The sequence below is a fragment of the Bactrocera latifrons genome, unplaced genomic scaffold (genome assembly GCF_001853355.1).
Source record: "Bactrocera latifrons isolate USDA-ARS-PBARC rearing strain unplaced genomic scaffold, ASM185335v1 scaffold_380, whole genome shotgun sequence".
In the NCBI taxonomy this organism is placed as follows: domain Eukaryota; kingdom Metazoa; phylum Arthropoda; class Insecta; order Diptera; family Tephritidae; genus Bactrocera; species Bactrocera latifrons.
In genome coordinates, this window is record NW_017537024.1 from 38,973 (window position 1) to 59,744 (window position 20,772).

At 35.5% G+C, this 20,772-nt stretch overlaps 1 protein-coding gene across 2 annotated transcripts in view; it reads left to right on the forward strand.

Moving 5' to 3' along the window:
- Positions 1-204: 204 nt before the first annotated feature.
- The window catches only part of LOC108972146, a gene marked incomplete at its 5' end in the record, with an annotated part of 33,898 nt that continues 13,330 nt past the window's right edge, over positions 205-20,772 (forward strand). For both annotated transcript variants that reach the window (XM_018938648.1, XM_018938649.1), the window contains 2 exon segments: positions 205-307; positions 18,299-18,321. In XM_018938648.1, coding sequence (XP_018794193.1) covers positions 205-307; positions 18,299-18,321 — 126 coding nt within the window.

Below are 20,772 nucleotides of genomic sequence, written 5' to 3' on the forward strand. Positions count from 1 at the left end.
ATCCTATATCTATAGGTGAATAAAACTTCTATACTCTGTTGCAAGAATAAAAAAAAAGATTTTTTACATATTCATCAGTTTGATTAATACAATCGCACCAATTACCATAAGAAATTTCAAATATTGTAATTACTTTTCACTTCAAATTAAATAAACTCTTGCCGGAATTAATTAACCGCTATTTTGCTATTACTTTATTTACAGATCACGCCGGCGAACTGGGTTGGGCGTTCACCTTAATCATAGTTTCAATCATATCAGCTCTTATAGGTGCTATTGTAATGGTCATAGTTCTAAGGTGTAGAAGGTGAGTCACAATTATACTTTAAACTTAATTTCATATTATATATGTATACACACAAACAAACAGACAATGGCAAACGTGAGTTAATTAAGCCATAAAATGAAAGACTTAAACGACAAACTCGTCAACAGGTAGGCACCTTTTTATTATTCAATTAAAGTGAATATGTAGCAGCGTGAAAATTAGTGCGCTGCTGCATGAGGCATACATACATACACATATGCAGCTTTGTAAAATGCGAGCAATGCAAGCAGCCAACCAGTGACTCAATTAGTCAGCTGATAGATGATATCACATAAACACACCCACAGCCACATACAAACGGCATATGGCATCGCAGTTATGTGCTAATAATGGAAATGAAATTAACACGAGCAACGCGCTGCGCATCGCTGCGGCCGCTGAATGAGTCGTTAATTGGTGCGGCGCGCATGCCAGCCAAGCGGGAATGCAAACAGCAATAAAAGCGCTGATGAACTGATGAATACTGCCTGAATTATGAATATCGAGGCACAATAAAAAAAACTAAAACAAAAAAATAAATAAATAAACTGTATATTTATGAATATATTTCAAGTTACAAAAGAATTTCGTGTTTGCGTTTGGAATTCGAGCTGGCGCTTGGTCATTTCGAAGGAACTTTCAGCTTCTCTTTTTTCTACGATATATTTATTAGCTTTTATTTAGTGTTGATTTTTTATACTTTTTTCTAATTTCCATTGAATGCTGTCAAATTAAGTCACGAATATTTGAGGTAAAAGGCAATTTCGTTCTCGTTTCGTTACATTAACGGCACTTTGATGTAATAATAAAAGCCTCATAAATGCTCTTGCGGCATGCAACCGTTGAAAAATCGTGCGTTTTAAATATTTAACTAGGTTTATTGTCATTTTAGTGCAGAAATCGCGGCACTGCACAGCACAATGCCGCTTTAATTACATTATGCTCCGCTTTTATGTGTATTCAAATTTGAAAAATTATATGAAAAAAAAAAACCGAAAGCCATAACTCATTTGCGGTCTTATGGCTTGGGAAGTCCATTCATCATGCTCACAATGCAAAGCTAATGCGCGCCTGTGGCATTCGTTGCGCCAGTGTGGGTGGCAAATACCCCTTCACATTTTTGCCAACGCTATTTCATGCTCTTTTAATATATATATTTAAATATTTATTGGTAATGATGTAATTATTGCTCAATTAAAATGTCAACATGTGCATAAAAATTTATTGCAAGGCATTAGAGGCAATAGAAAAGACGAAATTGTTTTAAATTGCTGGAAATTTGTCAAATTGTGAGTTGTATTCACATTTTTATTTTTATTTATTTATTTTTTTTTTTTGTTTTTGTTTGTTGTCATGGCAAAAAGTAATTGCAACTTTTTTGCATGTATTGAAAATTACCAATAGCTAAATGGTCCGTTGAGGCCATGAAGTATAATGGCGGACAAAATTAAGCGCATCGAATGCATTTATGTACAAAAAATAAGCAAATATTCTTTCGAAACTGTCAGTAGATGGAATATTTTAAGCACTAAAGCATAGTTTAATTAAATAAGCGGTCGCTAGCTTAGGAAACAGCAAGGTTCAAAGTTACAAAAATAATTTGCGAAGCACACAGACGTAGGTATATATTATGAGGTAGAGGCTCTTAAGGCCACTGACTCTGAATTTTGATAGTAAATTTTAATAATTAGTAGATCGTATGCCATGATGAAATGGCAAGCTTTAGCGAAGAAAAATATTGAAAGAACGGGAAAAAATTTATCGTCGTTTATTGTCCCTATCGGTCTGCTTCAGTAATGCCCTATTCGAAAAAGCCTTCATAAGATCTGAAAAAAAATTCAATACTCTTCTAGTAGCTGATTTCAAAACTCTGTATATCGCGTTATATGCCAAATGTGATCAAGTTGGGTTGTATGGCCTCGAAAAGATAAAACAATGTGCTAAAAATAGTTCTTAGACAATTGGACTTGGCTCAGTATTGATTGAGCACACATTAAATATGGAGACCAACAAAAGACAAAATACTCATTATTTAGAGATTTTTCTGCTGAATGATGTGAATAGCTTATAAAGTTCTGTTACTCAAAATTTTGATTTTAACTTTGATGTGAAAGATTCGCCGATTTTTAAAGGCAGAGTTACCACAAAAAAGATCATGGACTCAATCTCCATTTAATAATCGCGACTGCTTCACAACATAATCGATTCATTTCTAAAGCGGATTATTAGTTATGATGGAAAGTGGTTCCTTGTCCCTGAGAAATTCCTCTAAAAGCTCCAATCCAATACTCTGCCCCATATTTTATCATCCGCTTTGAGTTTTTTAAATCACCATCCCCCTTAGACCAATCTTAACTTAAGCCTCTGCTATCTGCCTAACAATCCATGCATTGAACCATTCAAAAATAATAATGTCAAAGTGTGGTATTAAGCGTCAAATTCGATAGCACTAATGATGCAGTTAATTGCGCTGACTTGAACAAGAGCAAGCTTACCGGCTTGTACATTTAAGTATGTCACATATAAACGAGTATATTGCGGTAATAACTCGCCAGCGCAGCTCGAACTGCAGTGGAACTCCTACAACAAATTTGTCATGCACAATTTTTAGTATTTTTGCTTTAACGCCATCAAAGTGGCGCTGCATATTATTGTCGCCTTGAATTGGTAAGCGTGGGACGGCCGTGATTGGGCATGTCACAGCAGAAAATTAGCAAAAAAGAAATCGCATATTCCCATGCATTTTTACTTTTGGATATTTTTGGTGAATATTATTTTTGTTTTTAACTGTACTATGGCATATTTGAAGCAGAAAATTTGCAAAAATTTTTAAATTAAATTTATTTTTTTTAATTTGTTAAATATTTTTTTTTACATTTTAAATATTTTTTTACAATTTAGCCAATTATTACAAATTTGTGATAATATTATATTTCCAAAACCTTAAAATTGCTGTTATAAATATTTTTGAAACAATACAGCAGCTTTGATTGCCAGCCTATGTTTATGTATGTAAGCCTAATGCTTAATTATTTTTAAAACAATTTTTTTACAATATTTTCCACTGTGTTTTGTTGCAATTTTTCACACTTCCAACGCACTTTGCCATTACTTGGCCATAACAAAGTGTCGCTTGTTGTTTTAATTGCGAATAATGACCAATGAAGTCGTCATTGTCGCGCCTGAAGTGGCTAACATAGCACTAATCTTGACAATAACAGCAATAACACACATCATGAATAAAATACTCTTAATTACAATGCAATAAAAACCATTAGACAAACTTCTGAGCACTTTTATGCAAATTTCAATAATAACCGTTAAAGTTTCCGACGAGAAATTGAACATTCGCTACTTTTGTAAGTTAGTTAGAATCGTATATATTTCATAAATATAATATAAAATTTTACATAAGGAGCTACGGCTCAGGCACTGTTCTCCGCTCAGCACCGAACCTAGAGATCTCGGGGATGCTTAGCAGGCATTGATCGTCGGCCAGCTTCTTTAAGACTGCGAGATGCTCCTATCTAGAGTAAGACGCAGGATATATAATAACCCATAGCGTTAGTGATTTCAAAAGGATCGTTTATTTTAAGCTTTTACCCGACTATACCTTAAATAATACTGTAGTGCATTGTGAATAGTTGAACAAATTGATTGATGCACTCAAACCGAAAAATACAGTATTGATCAATAGAAAAGGTGTAGTGTTCCAAAGCCAAAAGCTTTTGCAGCTTGAATGGGATGCGCTACCACACCCACCAAACTTTTCATGTATCTGGCACCTTCGGACTATTACTTGTACAGGTTTCTGAAAATTTTTTTCGATCTGAGGACCTTCACCACAAATGAGGACATCAAAAATCACTTGGACTTCTTTGGTCCACAGATCAAAAATTTAATTATTTAGAATCGATCTCTCGTCCGAAAGATATACGTATTGGATCGAAATGAAGAATATACAATTATATAATATGTGAATATTTTACACCTGCTTGAACTGCACTGAAAGCCCGTAATTACTCAAACGACTCAATACTTGCATTGACAAAGTTCATACTTCCGCAATTGTAAGAGACATTATCCAAAAGGCCTTCAAGCGGAAGTGGTAATCTTGTCGACTACAAATTATGAAAGTTGAATGGAAGAATTAGGTGGAAACTTCCAAGCACTTTCTTCTCCATTGTCCACTTTTGGCAAAACTGAGGTTGAAACATCTTGGTGTTGATACCAAGAGACATGGCCAAAATAGACATTAGTCGCCTCCACAAATTTTTAATAGACTCAAAGCGCTTTGTCGATTTATAAAGTATCTTTATTATCAACTTTATGGAAGTTTTAGGTACCACAATGGACTGGTATTCTAAGCTATTCAAACTGGGATCCCTGTTAGGATCGATCTTTTAACCTAACCTAACCTAACTTATGGTATTTATAAGAATTTTTCACAAAACTCATTCAGTCTAAGCTGTTTTGGAAAAATTTTTATTTTATAGTGTCTAGTGCTAAATCACCTTTAGTGCTAAGTAAGCTTTTTCTATACGCATCCAATCTCTAACTTCTGTATCGAGCTTATTCTTTAACAAATTCTTTATTAAAGAGTATTGCATATAGAATGAGAGGGTGATATTAAATCAATGCTCAAGTGTATCTTAATCTCATTAACCAATGGTTTTTCATATTAAGTTGTTCTACACCGATTAATGGCAGAATTAGCTGTTTTTACATATAAAACTAAGATATTAAAACCACATATTAAGCATTCAGTATAATCACATAAATATCTCGACTTTTTCCTTCATAGCAGTTCATACAACCAACCTATTATATATACTATATATATTTAGGTATATGTCATTGTAGATATGTATGTCACAACGTTCATATGGACAGGCTTATGGCCTCGAATTACACGTATAACATGTCTTTGGACACTTGTTGGCTCGTTAGTAGTACATTTTGCTGCTGCTGTCTCTAATACTTTTATTACACTGTTAACTTTATTGTTGTTATTATTATAAGAACAACTCGTAACTTAGGCACACTCGTATTACCGTCACGGCGACAAACGTTAGCGGGCAATATTTGTACGGCACAATTTTATATTGCTGCCACATTAGCTTCACAATCGCATTTGTGCGTTGTTATTGTTATATATGTATATGTGTGTATACATGTAGTGTCGTGTGACATGTTGAGCGCCAAATTAGTCGCAATTACAGTGCAATCGCAATATAAACATTTTTCGAATAAATATTTCACGCGTTCACCAACACATAGATGTATATGCATTTTTACACAGAAGCAAACAAATCACTGCACTGTGTATTTATGTGAATTACTGTGTTTTTAATCACCTTTTAATGTCATAATTTTACATATGACATATTTGCAATCAGTACCAGAATGCAATGCGTAAATAATCACTAATGACCCAGGAGAATGTAGTTTTAGTAATCGGTCGAATCAGTATAAATAACATTAATGTTAATATTAAAGATAAGATATATATATATATATATGTATATACATTAAAGCACAAGAAGTTAGGTTTTTTTCTGCCGCTAATAGTTTTCCAATCTCCAATATCTACCTCTACCTCTGTCAGAGCTAGAACATCTAAAATGATATAGCAAATTTGATTCGGACTGACAAAAACTATTCTTTATTGTCGCCTTTGGGCCAATATAAGCAATTTTCCATGTGATGGCCTTCAGTGACTTCAGCGAAACACTTTTAATTTTTTCAATGGTCCCGATCTCCGAAGTTAATTTTTATATTCGAAAACAGAAACAAGCTACGGGCAGCCAAATTTTGCAAACACGGTGGCTGAGTGATGGATCCGATTAATGCTCGAATGTGACGAAAAACCCATGAAATGTCAAGGCACATATCCAATCGATTACAATAAATTGCTTTACTTAAACAAAGACCAAATAGTATTCCTCACCTACCGCTTAACCGTATAGAATGAATGCTTGGTGAACTATAATCAAAAAAAAACGATGAGCAACGCTATGAATTCTGAACGACCTTGACATGATTTTTGCTAGATTGTTAAACAGTTTCATCATATTCATGAACCCGTGACTCGTTACCAGAGATGACGACTTTGATAAAACTAAAATGCTCAGCTATTTTGTCCAAAATCTTTTTTTTTTGATATCTACTCGTTGTAGTTTCTGCATAAAAATCAAGTTCCCTGCTGCGAGTCTAGCATTGACACGCTTCATATCCAAGACATAAACCAAAATGTGTTGAATCGATTTACATATAAAAGATGCTCAAATTCTCTAACTCTCTGATATCAACTAGACCATTTTCACGCACTACTTCTTTAACTTCTTCGCTGTTACGGTTAGGTGAGTGGGCAACTCGCATTAGGCAAGTTTTCGATGTCTTCACGGCCTTCACTGAGGGCTTTGTGCGCCTCAAATTCTTGCGTTCATGATAAAGTAGACTCCCTAAAGCATTTCCCTACGAGCGGTGAGTTTGAAAACGCAACATTTAATGAAATTTTCTGATAATTTCTTTTACACGATAAAAATCGCCAGACAAACTTTCACGGAAATCAAACTTCAAACAAACCTAAAAAAAATAACAATCTAAGGAAATACAATTTTTCCTTTTCATTTGAACGCATAGTTTATACGGACCAGTCTGCTTGAACTTTGATCAGATATAGATCTAATATTCCTCTAAGTACAATTTCATAAAAATCTCTGCATTTTAAATTCCAGATTTGCTGACAAAGTCGATGCCTTACTGAAGGGCATATACAAGTGTGTATACATATGTATGTAATCACACACACATGTCAGTATATCCACATATGTATGTATGAATATGTTTACTTGAGTTTTTCACCACACACGTGTCATGGCTCATTAATCAATTGATTAAGCATATTTACCAAATAATGACAGGACGAATAAAATGTAAAAGCATTCACATATCCGCCACAAGCGCACAACAACGACAACAGAAACTGTGGGCAGAAGTAACCAATGACAACAATAACAATAATAGTGATAATAATAAGCTATAGTTTATTAAGGATAATTTCAACAACACAACCGCAACATGATTGATATATAAGCTTTATGCCCCTTTCTATATGTATATGTATGTGTGTGTAGTACTGTTGTGACAACAGCTACAATCAATAAATAAATAAGTAAGTAGCAACAGCAGTAACGGTATATATTATTGAAAATATTGCATTGCAACTGTCAACTGTGATACATTGACGTTTTATGTCACCAATTAACTTTCATTTACCACAACACTTATTTGGGGGCATGCATGCATGCATGTGTGTGTGCGCTGCTTTTTACACGACTCACCACTACATGCACATCGAGTGTGTGGATTTGCGCGAACAAGTGCATTCAGTTGTACTATCAATTATTTATGGTTAATTGGGATTTTTTCGGAAAATAATATATGCAAATACATATATGTCTGTATGTATATTATATTACTATATAAATGTGCATGTATTAAATATATTTATTTTTAAATGCCATTTGCGTGTTATAAAAATTCTGATTTCACTCATATTTTCACACATTTTTCTTCATTTTAATGCTTTTCCATATTATATTTGTATACACACATACAAATACACTTATGCACACATATATATGTACATATATGTATATATGCATTTGTCTTTATGAATCGTAAATTAATCTGCATAATTTGCTCTGCAGCTGCGCTCGATCACTTTGATTGTATTTTTACTCACATGTGTACTGATTAACTGTTTTTTCATGCTTATGCACAATTTTTTCATCAGTCTCTCCAGCATTAAGCTTTGCAAATATTAAATGTTAATTAACTCGTACACACCTTTTGTCAATTAAAGACCAATTTTCGATTTTTCCACCTCAGTACTTTAAATAATGCAATTTTTACATATCTGCTGTATTATAATTCATATTTCTCGGCACATGAAAAGTCATCCTTCGCTTCAAAAGTATTACATTGTGAATTCACTATTTTTTTTTTAACTTCATGGGAAATGCAATTTATATTTTATGACCCTCACATTTGATACCCTTACATCCACTCGTACGCGGTGATCCGGAACTTTACCATTACTTAGTTTTTTAAGCAGGTCGTTAACGACAAGGGTTCATAGAAGAGGAGAGAGAGCTCTATATATTATGTAAGACTATTTCCGGCTGGACGTTATTGAAAGCTACTCAATATCAAGGAAAGTCCCAACAGTGAATTCTTCAATTCTAATCGCTTCCACAAGCTTTGATACGATATTATGCAGGGCCGATTTCACTGACCTACCTTTACAATAACTATGTTGCGCTCTTAATAAATGGTACCTCAGTCTGTCAGAGCTTTAAGTAGGATTTAGGAGAGCCTGGTGGGTCTTAAGTCATTGGACGTAACGTGGAAGCCTTTACCAGCCTTCGGTATGAACACAATTCTGACTCGTCTTCAGGTCCTCAGGATGTATCCCAGTCTTATGCAGTTCGCATAGATAGATGCCAACCAGTTGCATGATACCTTAACAGCTTGCTGCGATGGTAAGATTCCATATAGTCCCAGAAACTTGAAAGGTTTCAATGAATTGATCGCAGAAGTCAAGTGCTGTTCATCCAGAATGTCGACAAAGGATGCGCAATCCTCTTGCAGCCCTCCGACGGATACTCCTCTGAGGACGTATTGGTCGGTAAATGAGCATCAAGGAGCATCCGAAGTGTATCTTCGCTGCTTAGTACCCACTTCCCAATTGCGTCCTTAAAATAACCCAGGAGGGTTAAGTCCTCTTTGCCTTTTATATTATATAATGCTCAGTCGTCAGTTGATCTACAGGCCCACGAGCAGCATTCCCATACGGGGCAGATCTGGGCATCGGTTTCAACCTTATTCTTCATGCAAATAGGGTCCTCACTCGGAACCACTATCCGTCCCCCGAAAAAGGTAGCCGTCTCTCTATAACGAGGCTAAGGCGAGGGTTCACGCACGCCCTTGTAAAGCTATACACCTACCCCAACGACGGGGGGAACTTACTTTGAGGTCAAAATACTATAGAGCTAATCCTACTCATAATACACTTCCAAAGCCAAAGTCGTCCCGGAGTTAAAAGGCCGCGAAGACCGCAAGTCATTTAGCGTGGCACCAATTTGGAGGCGACATGCTCGTAACTAAGATCAAGTGAAAGTCATAAAGCCAAAGTTTTGGGCCTCATACATGTGAAGTATATGATGTGGCGCAAAACGAATAGAAAGAGATAGTGTCCAGATATTAAAAGTAATATATTTTAGGTTGAAAATTATTACACGATTTGTATATTATGTAGTTTACGCTGTTGTAGTTGGAGTTTACATTTTAATTATAAGTAGATGGATATACATTTTTAAATTATTATATATGTAGTAGTTTTACGAGAGGATATGGTTTCGTAATTATCTTCAAAATCTCTTTTCAAAATTGAAACTGATCTGATATCTGCCTTGTACGCTTCGATTTAATGTCTGAAATTCGCACCAACTTTTCATTATATTATATCTAGAATACATTAGATACTCCCCTACTATTCTCACACTAAATTTAAAATTGTACTTAGACCAATAATATGGGTATCAAAATTATAGCACCAATAGACCAGTAAGAATTATAGAATACTATAGTGTAGTAAAGATTTTAAAAGATAAGAAATCTACAGAAAAGCAAAAGCTACTATTCTTGCAATCAGTTTTGGTATAAACTACTAATTTATACAATTATATATGTATACTTATAATTAATCGTATTTGTAAGCATACAAGCATGTATAACCCATGAGCTGACGAAAGCCACTATTAATACACCAAAAACGCGCCAACAGTATAATTCAACCTGCCACAGATTTTTTCCACTACTACATAAGTTTACATTGGCCAAAACAAAGGTTTATCGCAAAAGCTAAGAACTCTTCTAACGAGCTCAAGGCTGCAATAATTCAAAAGACTTGACTTAGCTTGACTGTTCCACTCCGCCTTGTAAATAGCTTGAATTCGGGCGGACAGATACAAACACACGAACAATTCATTTTACTGGAGTAAACACTTCAAGGTGTTGTGCGAAGTATTAGATATACATATCAGCATAGATGTAGTAGTTGTATATATGGTATGAGTGCATGCCTTTAGAACAACACTTAAAAATCGCGTGCATGCAGCGATTAAAATTAAAATAGCAAATTTGATTTTTTATTTGATATGGCCATATAAAGATGTAAGCAATAGTTTGTATATAAGTAGAATATATATATTTGTATAGTAAATTTGTCTATACACATATATTTATATGAAGTTCCCATATAACTTAAAAATTTAGTGGAAGTTTTCTCAAGCCAACGCTTTGGTAGGCGTTCAGCAGTAATGGTTAGCTGATCAAAATTAGCAAACATTAATAAAAAATAAAACACTGAAAGTGATTAATTATAAATACAATTAAAATGTAATAAAATGGGCGGTTATTGGCTTAGCATTATAAAACGCTTATTTTTAAATTCTTGCCATTCATAAAATTTTGCCACCAATGGAGTTTTGTGAGCACGAAACGATATACAAGTATGTATGTATATAGATATCGGTGTTTTTTTTTACCAAAGTATAGACCAACAGTCTCGCATCAGCTGAGACATTGACCAAATTTTAATTAAAAGTTTTTTTTTGTGCTTCCGAAATGCGCATTTCACTCTTGGTTTCTTAGGCTAGTAAACCAACGGGGCTTTTACAGGGACGCTACAAAAGTAGACCGGTAAGGACAGCAAACGACGCCATATTTTTCCCGATCTTTTGACATTTCTCTTCAGTAAGGGTTGACATTTCATAATTAAACGATATACGATCCAAAAACGAATCGAAGTTATTAAAATTTACTACCGCAATTCGGAGTCTTAACTTTAAGATCACTACGTCCAATATATGGCCATCATAATGATCCTGTCAGATCAAGAATTTATTTGAATCCATGGGTACAGTGCAAAATATTCCCGTGCCAGTGAGCCAAGAAATGTCCGTAGTGTCGAGAATATTGCTGCCGCTAGCGGATTAATTGAGGAAGATCCAAATCAGTCTCTCAGACGTCGTTCTTAAGAGTTTGACATATCTGTGAAGTCGCTGTAGCGAATTATGCAAAAACAAGATCAAAGACCACGCTAATCGTTATAAGTATGTTCGTGAATTGGGCCGAGTAAAAATCTTCAGCAAAGAGGCTCAGGAAATTGCAGCATTATCGGCCGATTTACTTATGCTTGAAAACCGTCGAAAATTGAGTTCAGCGTCTAGACTGAAAAGCGTGCCCGTGATGACCATGCAAAAAAAAAAACGTGTTAAATATAATACATAATGACATCGAATGTACTTTCGAAGGAATAACTAATTAATATCTGACAAACCGAACTGGTTTTGTTTTCAAAAAAACAATTGTAGCGCCACAAGAGCAATGAGTTTGATGTGACAGTCTTTCGATAGAAACTTTCATGTTTCCGCGATGCTTAACCTTCCTCTGTCATCAGTGACTTCTTTTCGGATCTTGTACATACTAATTGTTATCTCCAAGTATCAGAAAGTTCAATATAATGTTAGTTACTCGACCGATTAGATTTGAAGTTAAAATGAAAGAGGCTGCAAAAGCAATTAGTTTCACAGTCGATTTTAAAGCATTTGGAAAGACCTGGCAACACATACACCATTAGAGGATTACAGAGACAAATACTTGACTCAATTTGATTTGATTAATGCGACAGTTGGACATATGTACATTGCCATTTTCAATCAAATTTTTTACCAGTGTTCCACTTACTTTTTTTGATTTTCTACTCGATAGAAACATTTAATCCCATAAGTCTAGCTTTTAACACGATTCAAGTTATTTATGAAATCTACAGACTATATATATGCGAAACAAAAAGGTAGGCACATATACATATGTATGCATATATATACATACATAGATATTTATCGAAGTATGTGTTTTTTTGCATAATTCAGAAATCAGGTCAATAGTTTCCGTTGCAATTAACACCGCCTTATGCGAAGACGGCAACCACTTTGACCACCACTTTAAATACACAATAACCATTGTCATGAATTACCGCAAATGCCTACTCTGTGGCAGCCCTATTACGCGCTCGTTCAGCGAACATTATGTGGCTTTTTTTCCAGCGACTACCAGCAGCTTTTAAAGTGTTCAATGAAATTGGGTTGTTTGGTTATCTGTCTGTCTGTCTGTGTGTCTGCCTGGCTGAATGGCCACATTTTTGCACGCTCACTACGCGTTGCAAGTTGAAAACTTTGTTGGAAATGTGTTGCAAATACTTTGCCACACAGACAAACGGGCATGACTGCTAGCATATATGTAAGTATCTATGTGTTTAATGTAGCTATGTGTGAGTCGCGTGCACTACATGTGTATGCGCTAAGTATGTGCCTGGTTTACAACAGAAATCCGCACTTGCAACATAGTAAAAACGTGCCAAAAAAGTTTAAGTAAAAAGTTTCTGATTTGGTGCGAATATTATTTTATTCTTTTTTGACTTTTCTGCATGCGACGTGTGCGCGTGTGTATGTGTTTTTATTTGTGTTCTTCAGCTGCACTTGCAACACAGCGCATGTTGACTTACATATGTGTTGCACGTACATCCATTATGCTTATATGCTTGCATGTGTTTGTATGTGTGTGTATGTGTAAGTGCTTATACTATATATGTTTGGGTTGTGTAAAATCACGTTTGCCCCAGAAACTCATTGACTTTGCGCTTTGCACTCATTTCATTTGAAAGCATTTAATGACTCCAGAACACATTTAGCAGCTACGAGCAGCTACAGTTATTCATTCAGTCCGTTAGTACGCTCATTTCGGGTTGAGTTTAAATGAATTTCACTTAAATTGAAGCGCAAATTATATATTTGCCAAAGCAAATGAAAGTGTGGCAACTGGCATTCAGAGTTGAGAGTTCAAGCATCCACTAACACTAACACACAAATGCAATGCTGCGTGCGTGGAAAGTGGATAGTGGAAAAATTCTAGCAAATAAGATGAAATGCAATGCAATTAAAATTTCCATTTAACTTTATTCTATTTGCCACATACTTGCGCAATGTCAGTTGGTGAGCGCGCAAAAATGCCATTAAAAGCGACTACAAAGCGGGCAAAAAATGCAGCAGCGTCAAGCACTATTATTGTGGCACACACAAGCGGGATATAAGTTCGCAGGCTTACGTGTGTTGTTGTATGTGGCATGCATGCACGCTTATCAAGGTAAACACTTGTGCAACGTAATTAAATCACCAGCGGCAACAAAGTGAGAAGCTTTGTAACATAATTTAACTTCAGCTGCCTAGGCACCCGCTTTAGCCGCCGTTAACCGCTTTTGTTGCTCCAGGCAGCAGCAACAACAACAACAGTCAAGCGAGCTGCCACAACCACACTGAGCAGCGTTTTGGCGTCCCTCTGCTTTTCGGTCTATTTAACTGACATTTTTATTTGACTTGCGCTGAGATGTGCATGTTCCACCTGCTACGCACACACACACTTAGGTATATGTGTGCTTCTTAGCGCGCTGCACTTCTACTTGCGACTTGTCCGCCGCAATTGTGGCACAGCAGCCATAAATAGTGCAAATCTCATTTGCTACCAGCAGCAGCAGTCAGCAGCTGGCGACATTTTCTTTCACTTTGTTGCCTGCCTTTTTTACGCTTTTTTTGTTTGTTCTGCTGCTGGAAAATCACTTCGGTTTGCATTTCGTTGAGTGCAACTTCAACTTCCTTTCTACTTACGATCCAATTGCACAAGCTGGACCAAACCTTTCTTTGCTATGCTTTTGCAGCACGAAACATTTTTCGCCGCAAATACAGTTGTTGTAGTTGTTAAGTGGATACGAGGTCGTTGTGATAAATATAGAAAAGAGAATTTAGGGAAAATTTACTTTGAAACAAAAAAATAAAAAATTATATATCTTCCATCAATTTCTTGTAGGAGTCATGCTTATATTCTCAGCCAGTATATCCTAACCTAAACTATTACTATATTTATAACAAAATCTAAAATCGATTGGAAATTCTTTTCAGTGATCTTCAAGTTAAAGTAAGGTTGCTTAATCAGGAAATCAGATACTTTATGAAAATCTTTAACTAGATTTTAATCGATTTGGACAACTGCTCATGCGAAATTTCTTGAAATAAAAATATTTTCCATACAACTATTAGATTTTGATCAATCACTTTATATGGTAGACCTTTTGCTATAATGGTCCGATCTGAGCACTATATTTAGAGATTATCTTGGAAATTACATTACAAATTTCGTTGTGATACTTTGTCAAATAAAGAAGTTATTCATACGGAGACTTGATGATCTGGATGATTTGGGCAAATATGCGGCTTCTTGGGGGAAAACGACGTGTTGAAGTTTTAGATCTATCTAAGTATACCTCAAATACTGAGGAATTATTTCGGTCATCAGCAACATCATTTATATACTTTATAGTGTATCCAGCATCCCCTTCAACGTGGTAAAAAATTCGAAGCAAACTTAATACAACCTATTCTGGGCATAAATATTGATTACTGATTTTTATTTACTAAAAGGTAGCATTGTGAGCTGACATTTGAATTGTTGCCTAGCTTTCGGCGCAATGTCTTATATACTTGGACCTCCATAATTGGGTATTTTGAAAAATCAGAGCGATAGCCTTGGTAGCATATAACAATAGGATACTAGACAGCGAGATTGGCAAGAAATAATCGACAAAAATAAGTTCCGGGGAAAGTCTCTTAAACCGCCGGTAATAAAACAATTGGAGCATGTGTTTGAGAGCTAAGAAGTTATATTCATGCTATTTTCTAACACGCTTATAAAACAATTTTAAATCATTACAAGGTTTGATGACAATATTTGAATTCTAACTTGAGTGTAGGCAACTCCTTCTGGTATTAGAACTCACTATACTCTAATATATGCTATTGTCATCTGTAAGAAGAGACTAAGTGGACTGCATACGTACCCCTTAACAAATATTGCAATCTGGTATTTTTACTATCGCACCTTGATCCAACATCGTATCCTTACCAATCGGTGGAATTTAAGTTAAGCAAAAATGGTTTCGTAATTTCTAAATAATTGTGGCAAAATCTGGGGTATAAAGTTCATTTTTGACACCAAACATTCAACACGACATGTCACAGTACAATACGTACTAAGCACATTGTGGGAATTGGCCCACAACGAACTACACTATAAAATAAAATATGTGCTCTGCAATAAAAAGACTTTCGCATTTACCTTTAGTTAACGCCAAAGTAAATAATTATTAATATCATCTTAGTCACAAAAGCTCAAAAGCCCAAAAAGCATCAACAGAGCTTTCACATATTTGCTTAGAGAGTTTCAACTGAGCTTTCATAAAAGCTTTCACATATTTGAAAGATTAGAAAGTAACTTACTTAAATGTTAGAATACTTGTATTTTCCCAGCTATTATTAATAATATACATAGATAGTTGTTATGTAAATAATACACACAACTCTCCATTATTTAAGGAAAAAAAACGTATATGTCCGTAACCCGCAAACTGCCACTGTTACAAATGACTCCAGCAGCCGAATCTCTTCCTTCCTCTCACCCACCCTACATATACATAGATAAATACACTCGCTTATCGCTTGGTCATTTCACAGGTTTTTCTATTTCGTTAGACTCAGCAGCAATCGGCTCAAATCGTCGCACATTAAGTTGTAAACAAAGTATTTTTGCGATTATTGTTGGTGGTGGCAAATGCAATTCTGTTGTTACGCAAATGGAAACGTCATAAACATTTCACAGCCGCACGACGCAGCCGCTTTCTGCTTCACTTTACTTCACTTCATTTCAGTTTAGTTTTAGTGCTCTTCTTATTATTGTTGTTGTTTGATTTCCTTATATATCACACTGTCGTTTTATTACTTTAAATTTCTGTTTTTTTTTTTTTGCTCTCTTGTTTTTATTCGGGCGCAATTTCACAGCCAATCTAAGTTTGTAATTTGATGTCGTTTAAAGTTGAAATCGCTTATCCGATTTGATGATTTTGTGACCACAGTTTGCTATTTGCAGTTGACGAATTTATTACACCGTGTTGCGTATGTCTGTACCTTTTAACGTTGTTACGAAATTACGCGGACATTTTTATGGAAGCTGTTCTGGTAGCAGCAAAAGTATTTTAACTTTTGAGATAAAGCGGCAAATTGCTTTAATTTTTTAATTTGGTCATTTGCTAGTAGATAAATGGAGTAGCTTAGATTGCTATTTATTTGTAAATTTTACTTTTTTTCCATTGCAAATGAGGCGTTAAAAGTGAAGAACTTTTAAATATATGTATTAGCGTTCATATTAATATGTCAAGATTAAAATTTACATTTTAAAGATTCCTACTGAAATTTTTCATTAATATTTGAATATCTGGTGAAGTCTGTTTGCCTTATTACTCTCTAACTTATTGCTTTTCCGAATTCTAAACAAACAGTCGCTTATAAAATAATATCTTTCGGAGCGCTCCTTATCTAAAAAAAAAGTACTTTCAGAAAGATACTAAAGAGTTTATACTTTTGAAATAATTGCGAGAATGTGATAGTGTTTAACTAATAAGGATTTGCTTAAGTTTGAAAGAAACCAAAAAGTGATAAAAATCATTACTTCATATACTTGTAAACGATGTCGACTAACTTCCTTTTACTTACCAACTTTAGAAAATTCTGCTGCAACGCTAAACAATATTTGTGCGGAGGTCTTACTGGAGATCGAAAGAATCAGATATTATAACTTAATCGCAATGCACCTCGGCTTAGAACAATTTGCTATTTGCTAATTTTGTATTTCTAGCCAAATTTCCTATGCGGAACCATTGCGAATGTTGGAAGAGGCTTAAGCTGATTCAGTTTTAACAAAACACAAACCTACAATTGGTACAAAGCCTTCAAAGATGGTCGAGAGATCGTTGCCTGGTTCTGGACGATCATCGACCTCTTCAACGCATGAAATTATTAAAAAAGTGAGGAGATGGTGCTTGGAAATAATCACGCATTTGCTAGAGAGATGGAAGAAGAGCTCAACATCTCACGCGAGTCTGTTTGAAAGATTTTGGTGGACATTTTGGGTGTGAACGCGTTGTAGCTTGACTCGTCCCGATAAAGCTAAATTTTTCCAAAAGGAGTACCGTATTCAGGTCTCTTTGGACATGATTGATCGTGCGAATTCCTTTGCCACATTCATTGAGAGAATTATAACTGCCGATGAGATATTTGTTAATGAGTTTGACATTTAAACAAGTCAACAATCATTGAAAAGACAATCATCGAAATCGAAATCACGCTTTCTAAAACTCACTTCGTTTACCAGAAAATTTGGTTATGTTTTCAAATTAGGATGGCGAAGAGTATATGAAACCTTGCTGAAGCCTTATCTTGCTGCTAAGAAAATTAATTAAACTTGTATTAGGATAGATAAAAGAGGGATAGTACGTAAACTGGAAACCACCAAAGCGACTGCTGTGATGAGGTTGAAAGTAAAAGTCAATATGCCACTTATAAAGATTTTCAATTTTATTTCAAAACAATTTTGAAAATAAAAATTCCACAAATGTTCTGTGTGAAAATGAATTCAAATTTTAAATTCTCGAAGTTTCAAGACTGTTGATGGAAGCTGACAGAGCTTTTCTCAAATATTTCTAAATTTCAGATTTCAACCGAAAGCATATATTATTATTATATTACTTACCTGTTTCAGTCATGCTGCTTTCACCCTCTCGCTAAGCGCAACTGAAGTAAATAAAATTTGTATTCAAACTAATTCCAAGTTTGTCGCTTAAGTCTTTAGTTTTACGGGCATATTTATAACATATAATAATTCCAACTTATTAAGCATAAACTTTAATTTATGTAACTGTAAATATCACATTATTTTTGCAACTACATAATTCTTGTTTATCTTTCCACTTTTTTGCAGAATAAAATCAGCGAACGGTAATGGTGAGTATAATCACAGATTTTCACATGAATTATAGGGCTTAAAAAGATGTAGAGAGTAAAAAATTGTATAAATAAATAAAAAATCGCAAAACTGCAGTGGCTCATGAGAATGGGTGTATATGTTGGTGAGTTTGTATGCCTATATATGAAAACGGCGTATCGCCGCATGACTTTTGAAAAAAATAAGTTAGCAAGCAACTTGCCACATGCGGCATACATGTATTTACATTAAACGACGCATAATCTAAATCACATACACAATAAGTAAGTAGATAGTGTGCAACAATAACAACAACAAATACAGCAGAAAGTCTCACTTACAAAGCGCAAATTGTGTGTGGCGCTCGGAAACTTAACTTAACCGTTAAAATTCCGCTGTCGGGTAAAGTGACAAATGCGCGATAAAATTTTGCAATTTTTCTTAAGTCTTTTTTCATTCCTTCTTTGTTCATTTTTTTGTTTGCAACAACAAATTATTTTTCTCAAGCGCTTTTCCAGGCGATTTGCAGACTTATGAGCAGTGAGTGGCGGCCAAATGGCAGCTGCAGTGGCAACAGTATGGCAATATTTTCTTGCAAAAAGCATTTGCGCACCTACACAACTATATATTAGCTGTATTTGCCGCAAGCCCTTGTCCGCGCTGTGCTATCGCGCCGCTTATCTGCTGCTGCACGCTTAAAAAGCCAGTTGACTTAGACGCCAGATTAAGTTTGAGTGTCAATAATGTCGCAAATGCGAATGCAACAACAACAACGCAGCCTTACCAAGGCAGTATAACTGAAGGCGAACGCGCAACACGACAACAAATTGCTGACATGTAGCGCTTACCTACGCGCCGTTTCAGGGTGTGAGCGCGTTTACGTTGCAATTAATTGATGCACTGTGACGATAAACCGTTTTTTGCGAGGCGAATTCGGCAATTTCAATTTCAAATTCAATTTGCATTTTAAAACGTAATTTCGCTAATGCGCCGGTGAAACGCAAAGCTGCGTGTAGGCGGCGTTGCATGCGACTAACGCCACAGCGATGAGATAAACAATGGAAGACGCCGAATAAAGTAGAAGCGGGAAATCTCGCAAACCTAACAAATTGTGTGGAGGAAACTGTAAATGAAAATGCCGACGAAAACACCGTAAAATCTTTGCGCAAGCACACGCACACAATCACACATTGGGACATGACAAATTTAGCTGCGATTATTGCATTAACGTTCGCTGCCTGTCTGCAACAGCTGCTGCAGTGTCAGTGTTGCACGCGGCATACTCACATGCACACACACACACACTCTCCAAAACATGAAATTATTTTTAAACCAATTTTACACTCGCTGGCATCTTGTTATGCTCTATGCTGCGTGGCCAACAAAAACAAAGCAACAACAACAACAAACAATCTGCAATGACTAGCATGAGAAGGCCGCTAATTTAATGCCAACATCACCACGCAACTGCTACGCTGCTGATGTTGCATGTCGCGATCTGTACGCTTGTTGCATGCAACCATGCGCAACGAAATATTCACTCTACTCATAACTTAAATGAGCCAGAAACACAGCAATGAAATGGTAATAATAGTAAAGGCACAGCCAACAACAACAACTAATTGCACGTTTACGCAATTGCTTGCGACTAGGCTGCTTGTTGCAACATCAGTGCGCCAGAATTCACCGTAAATGTGGCATCAACGCAAGCGACAAAGTGATGGAAGATAGCAAATATTTTAAGTGTACAACAACAAGTACAACTGCTGCTAAGTAATGTGCCAAGGATTTTATTTATTTATACAAGCCAATGCTTGTGTGCGTGTATGTGTGTGCATGTGTTTACCGTTTGCAATAACAGCGCAGCAATTGAGGCTGAAACATTGGCAATTTGCTCTCGCTTAAGTGAGCAGTTCGGCAGCTAATTAAGTGAAAGTGCGCAGAATTAAATAGGGAGTATATTCACGGAGACTTATTTTTATATGCAAGCATAAGATATATGCGCAGAGTCATAGATTTTTTTKTTTTTAATCATTTACCGAGTATTTGCAAGAACTCTCTTATTTCTTTTTGAATTCTTTGACTTTGTTGCTTTGAGATTTTGAGTAATTTGAAATACTTTTCAGTTATTGTACAACAAAATTTTTTAGACTAAATAATTTTAGACTAATTAAAGTCATTAATTTTAAAAAACATTATTTATCGAAATTATCATTCGAAAAAACATTTCTCGACATTTATTTTTTGAAGATTATCTCTTTGAAATATTGACCGCGGCTATGTTTCAAATGGTCCAACCGTTGAGTGCAATTTTCGACGACTCGTTCGAGCACTATTTCTGGCAAATGACTCGCGTGTTGTTTTGCTCCAAGGCCTGAATTAAAGCGGGATTGCCTAGACTTTAAACTTTACATATCCACACTGAAAGAAGTCTAACGGTGTGATATCACACAATCTTGGTGACCAATAGA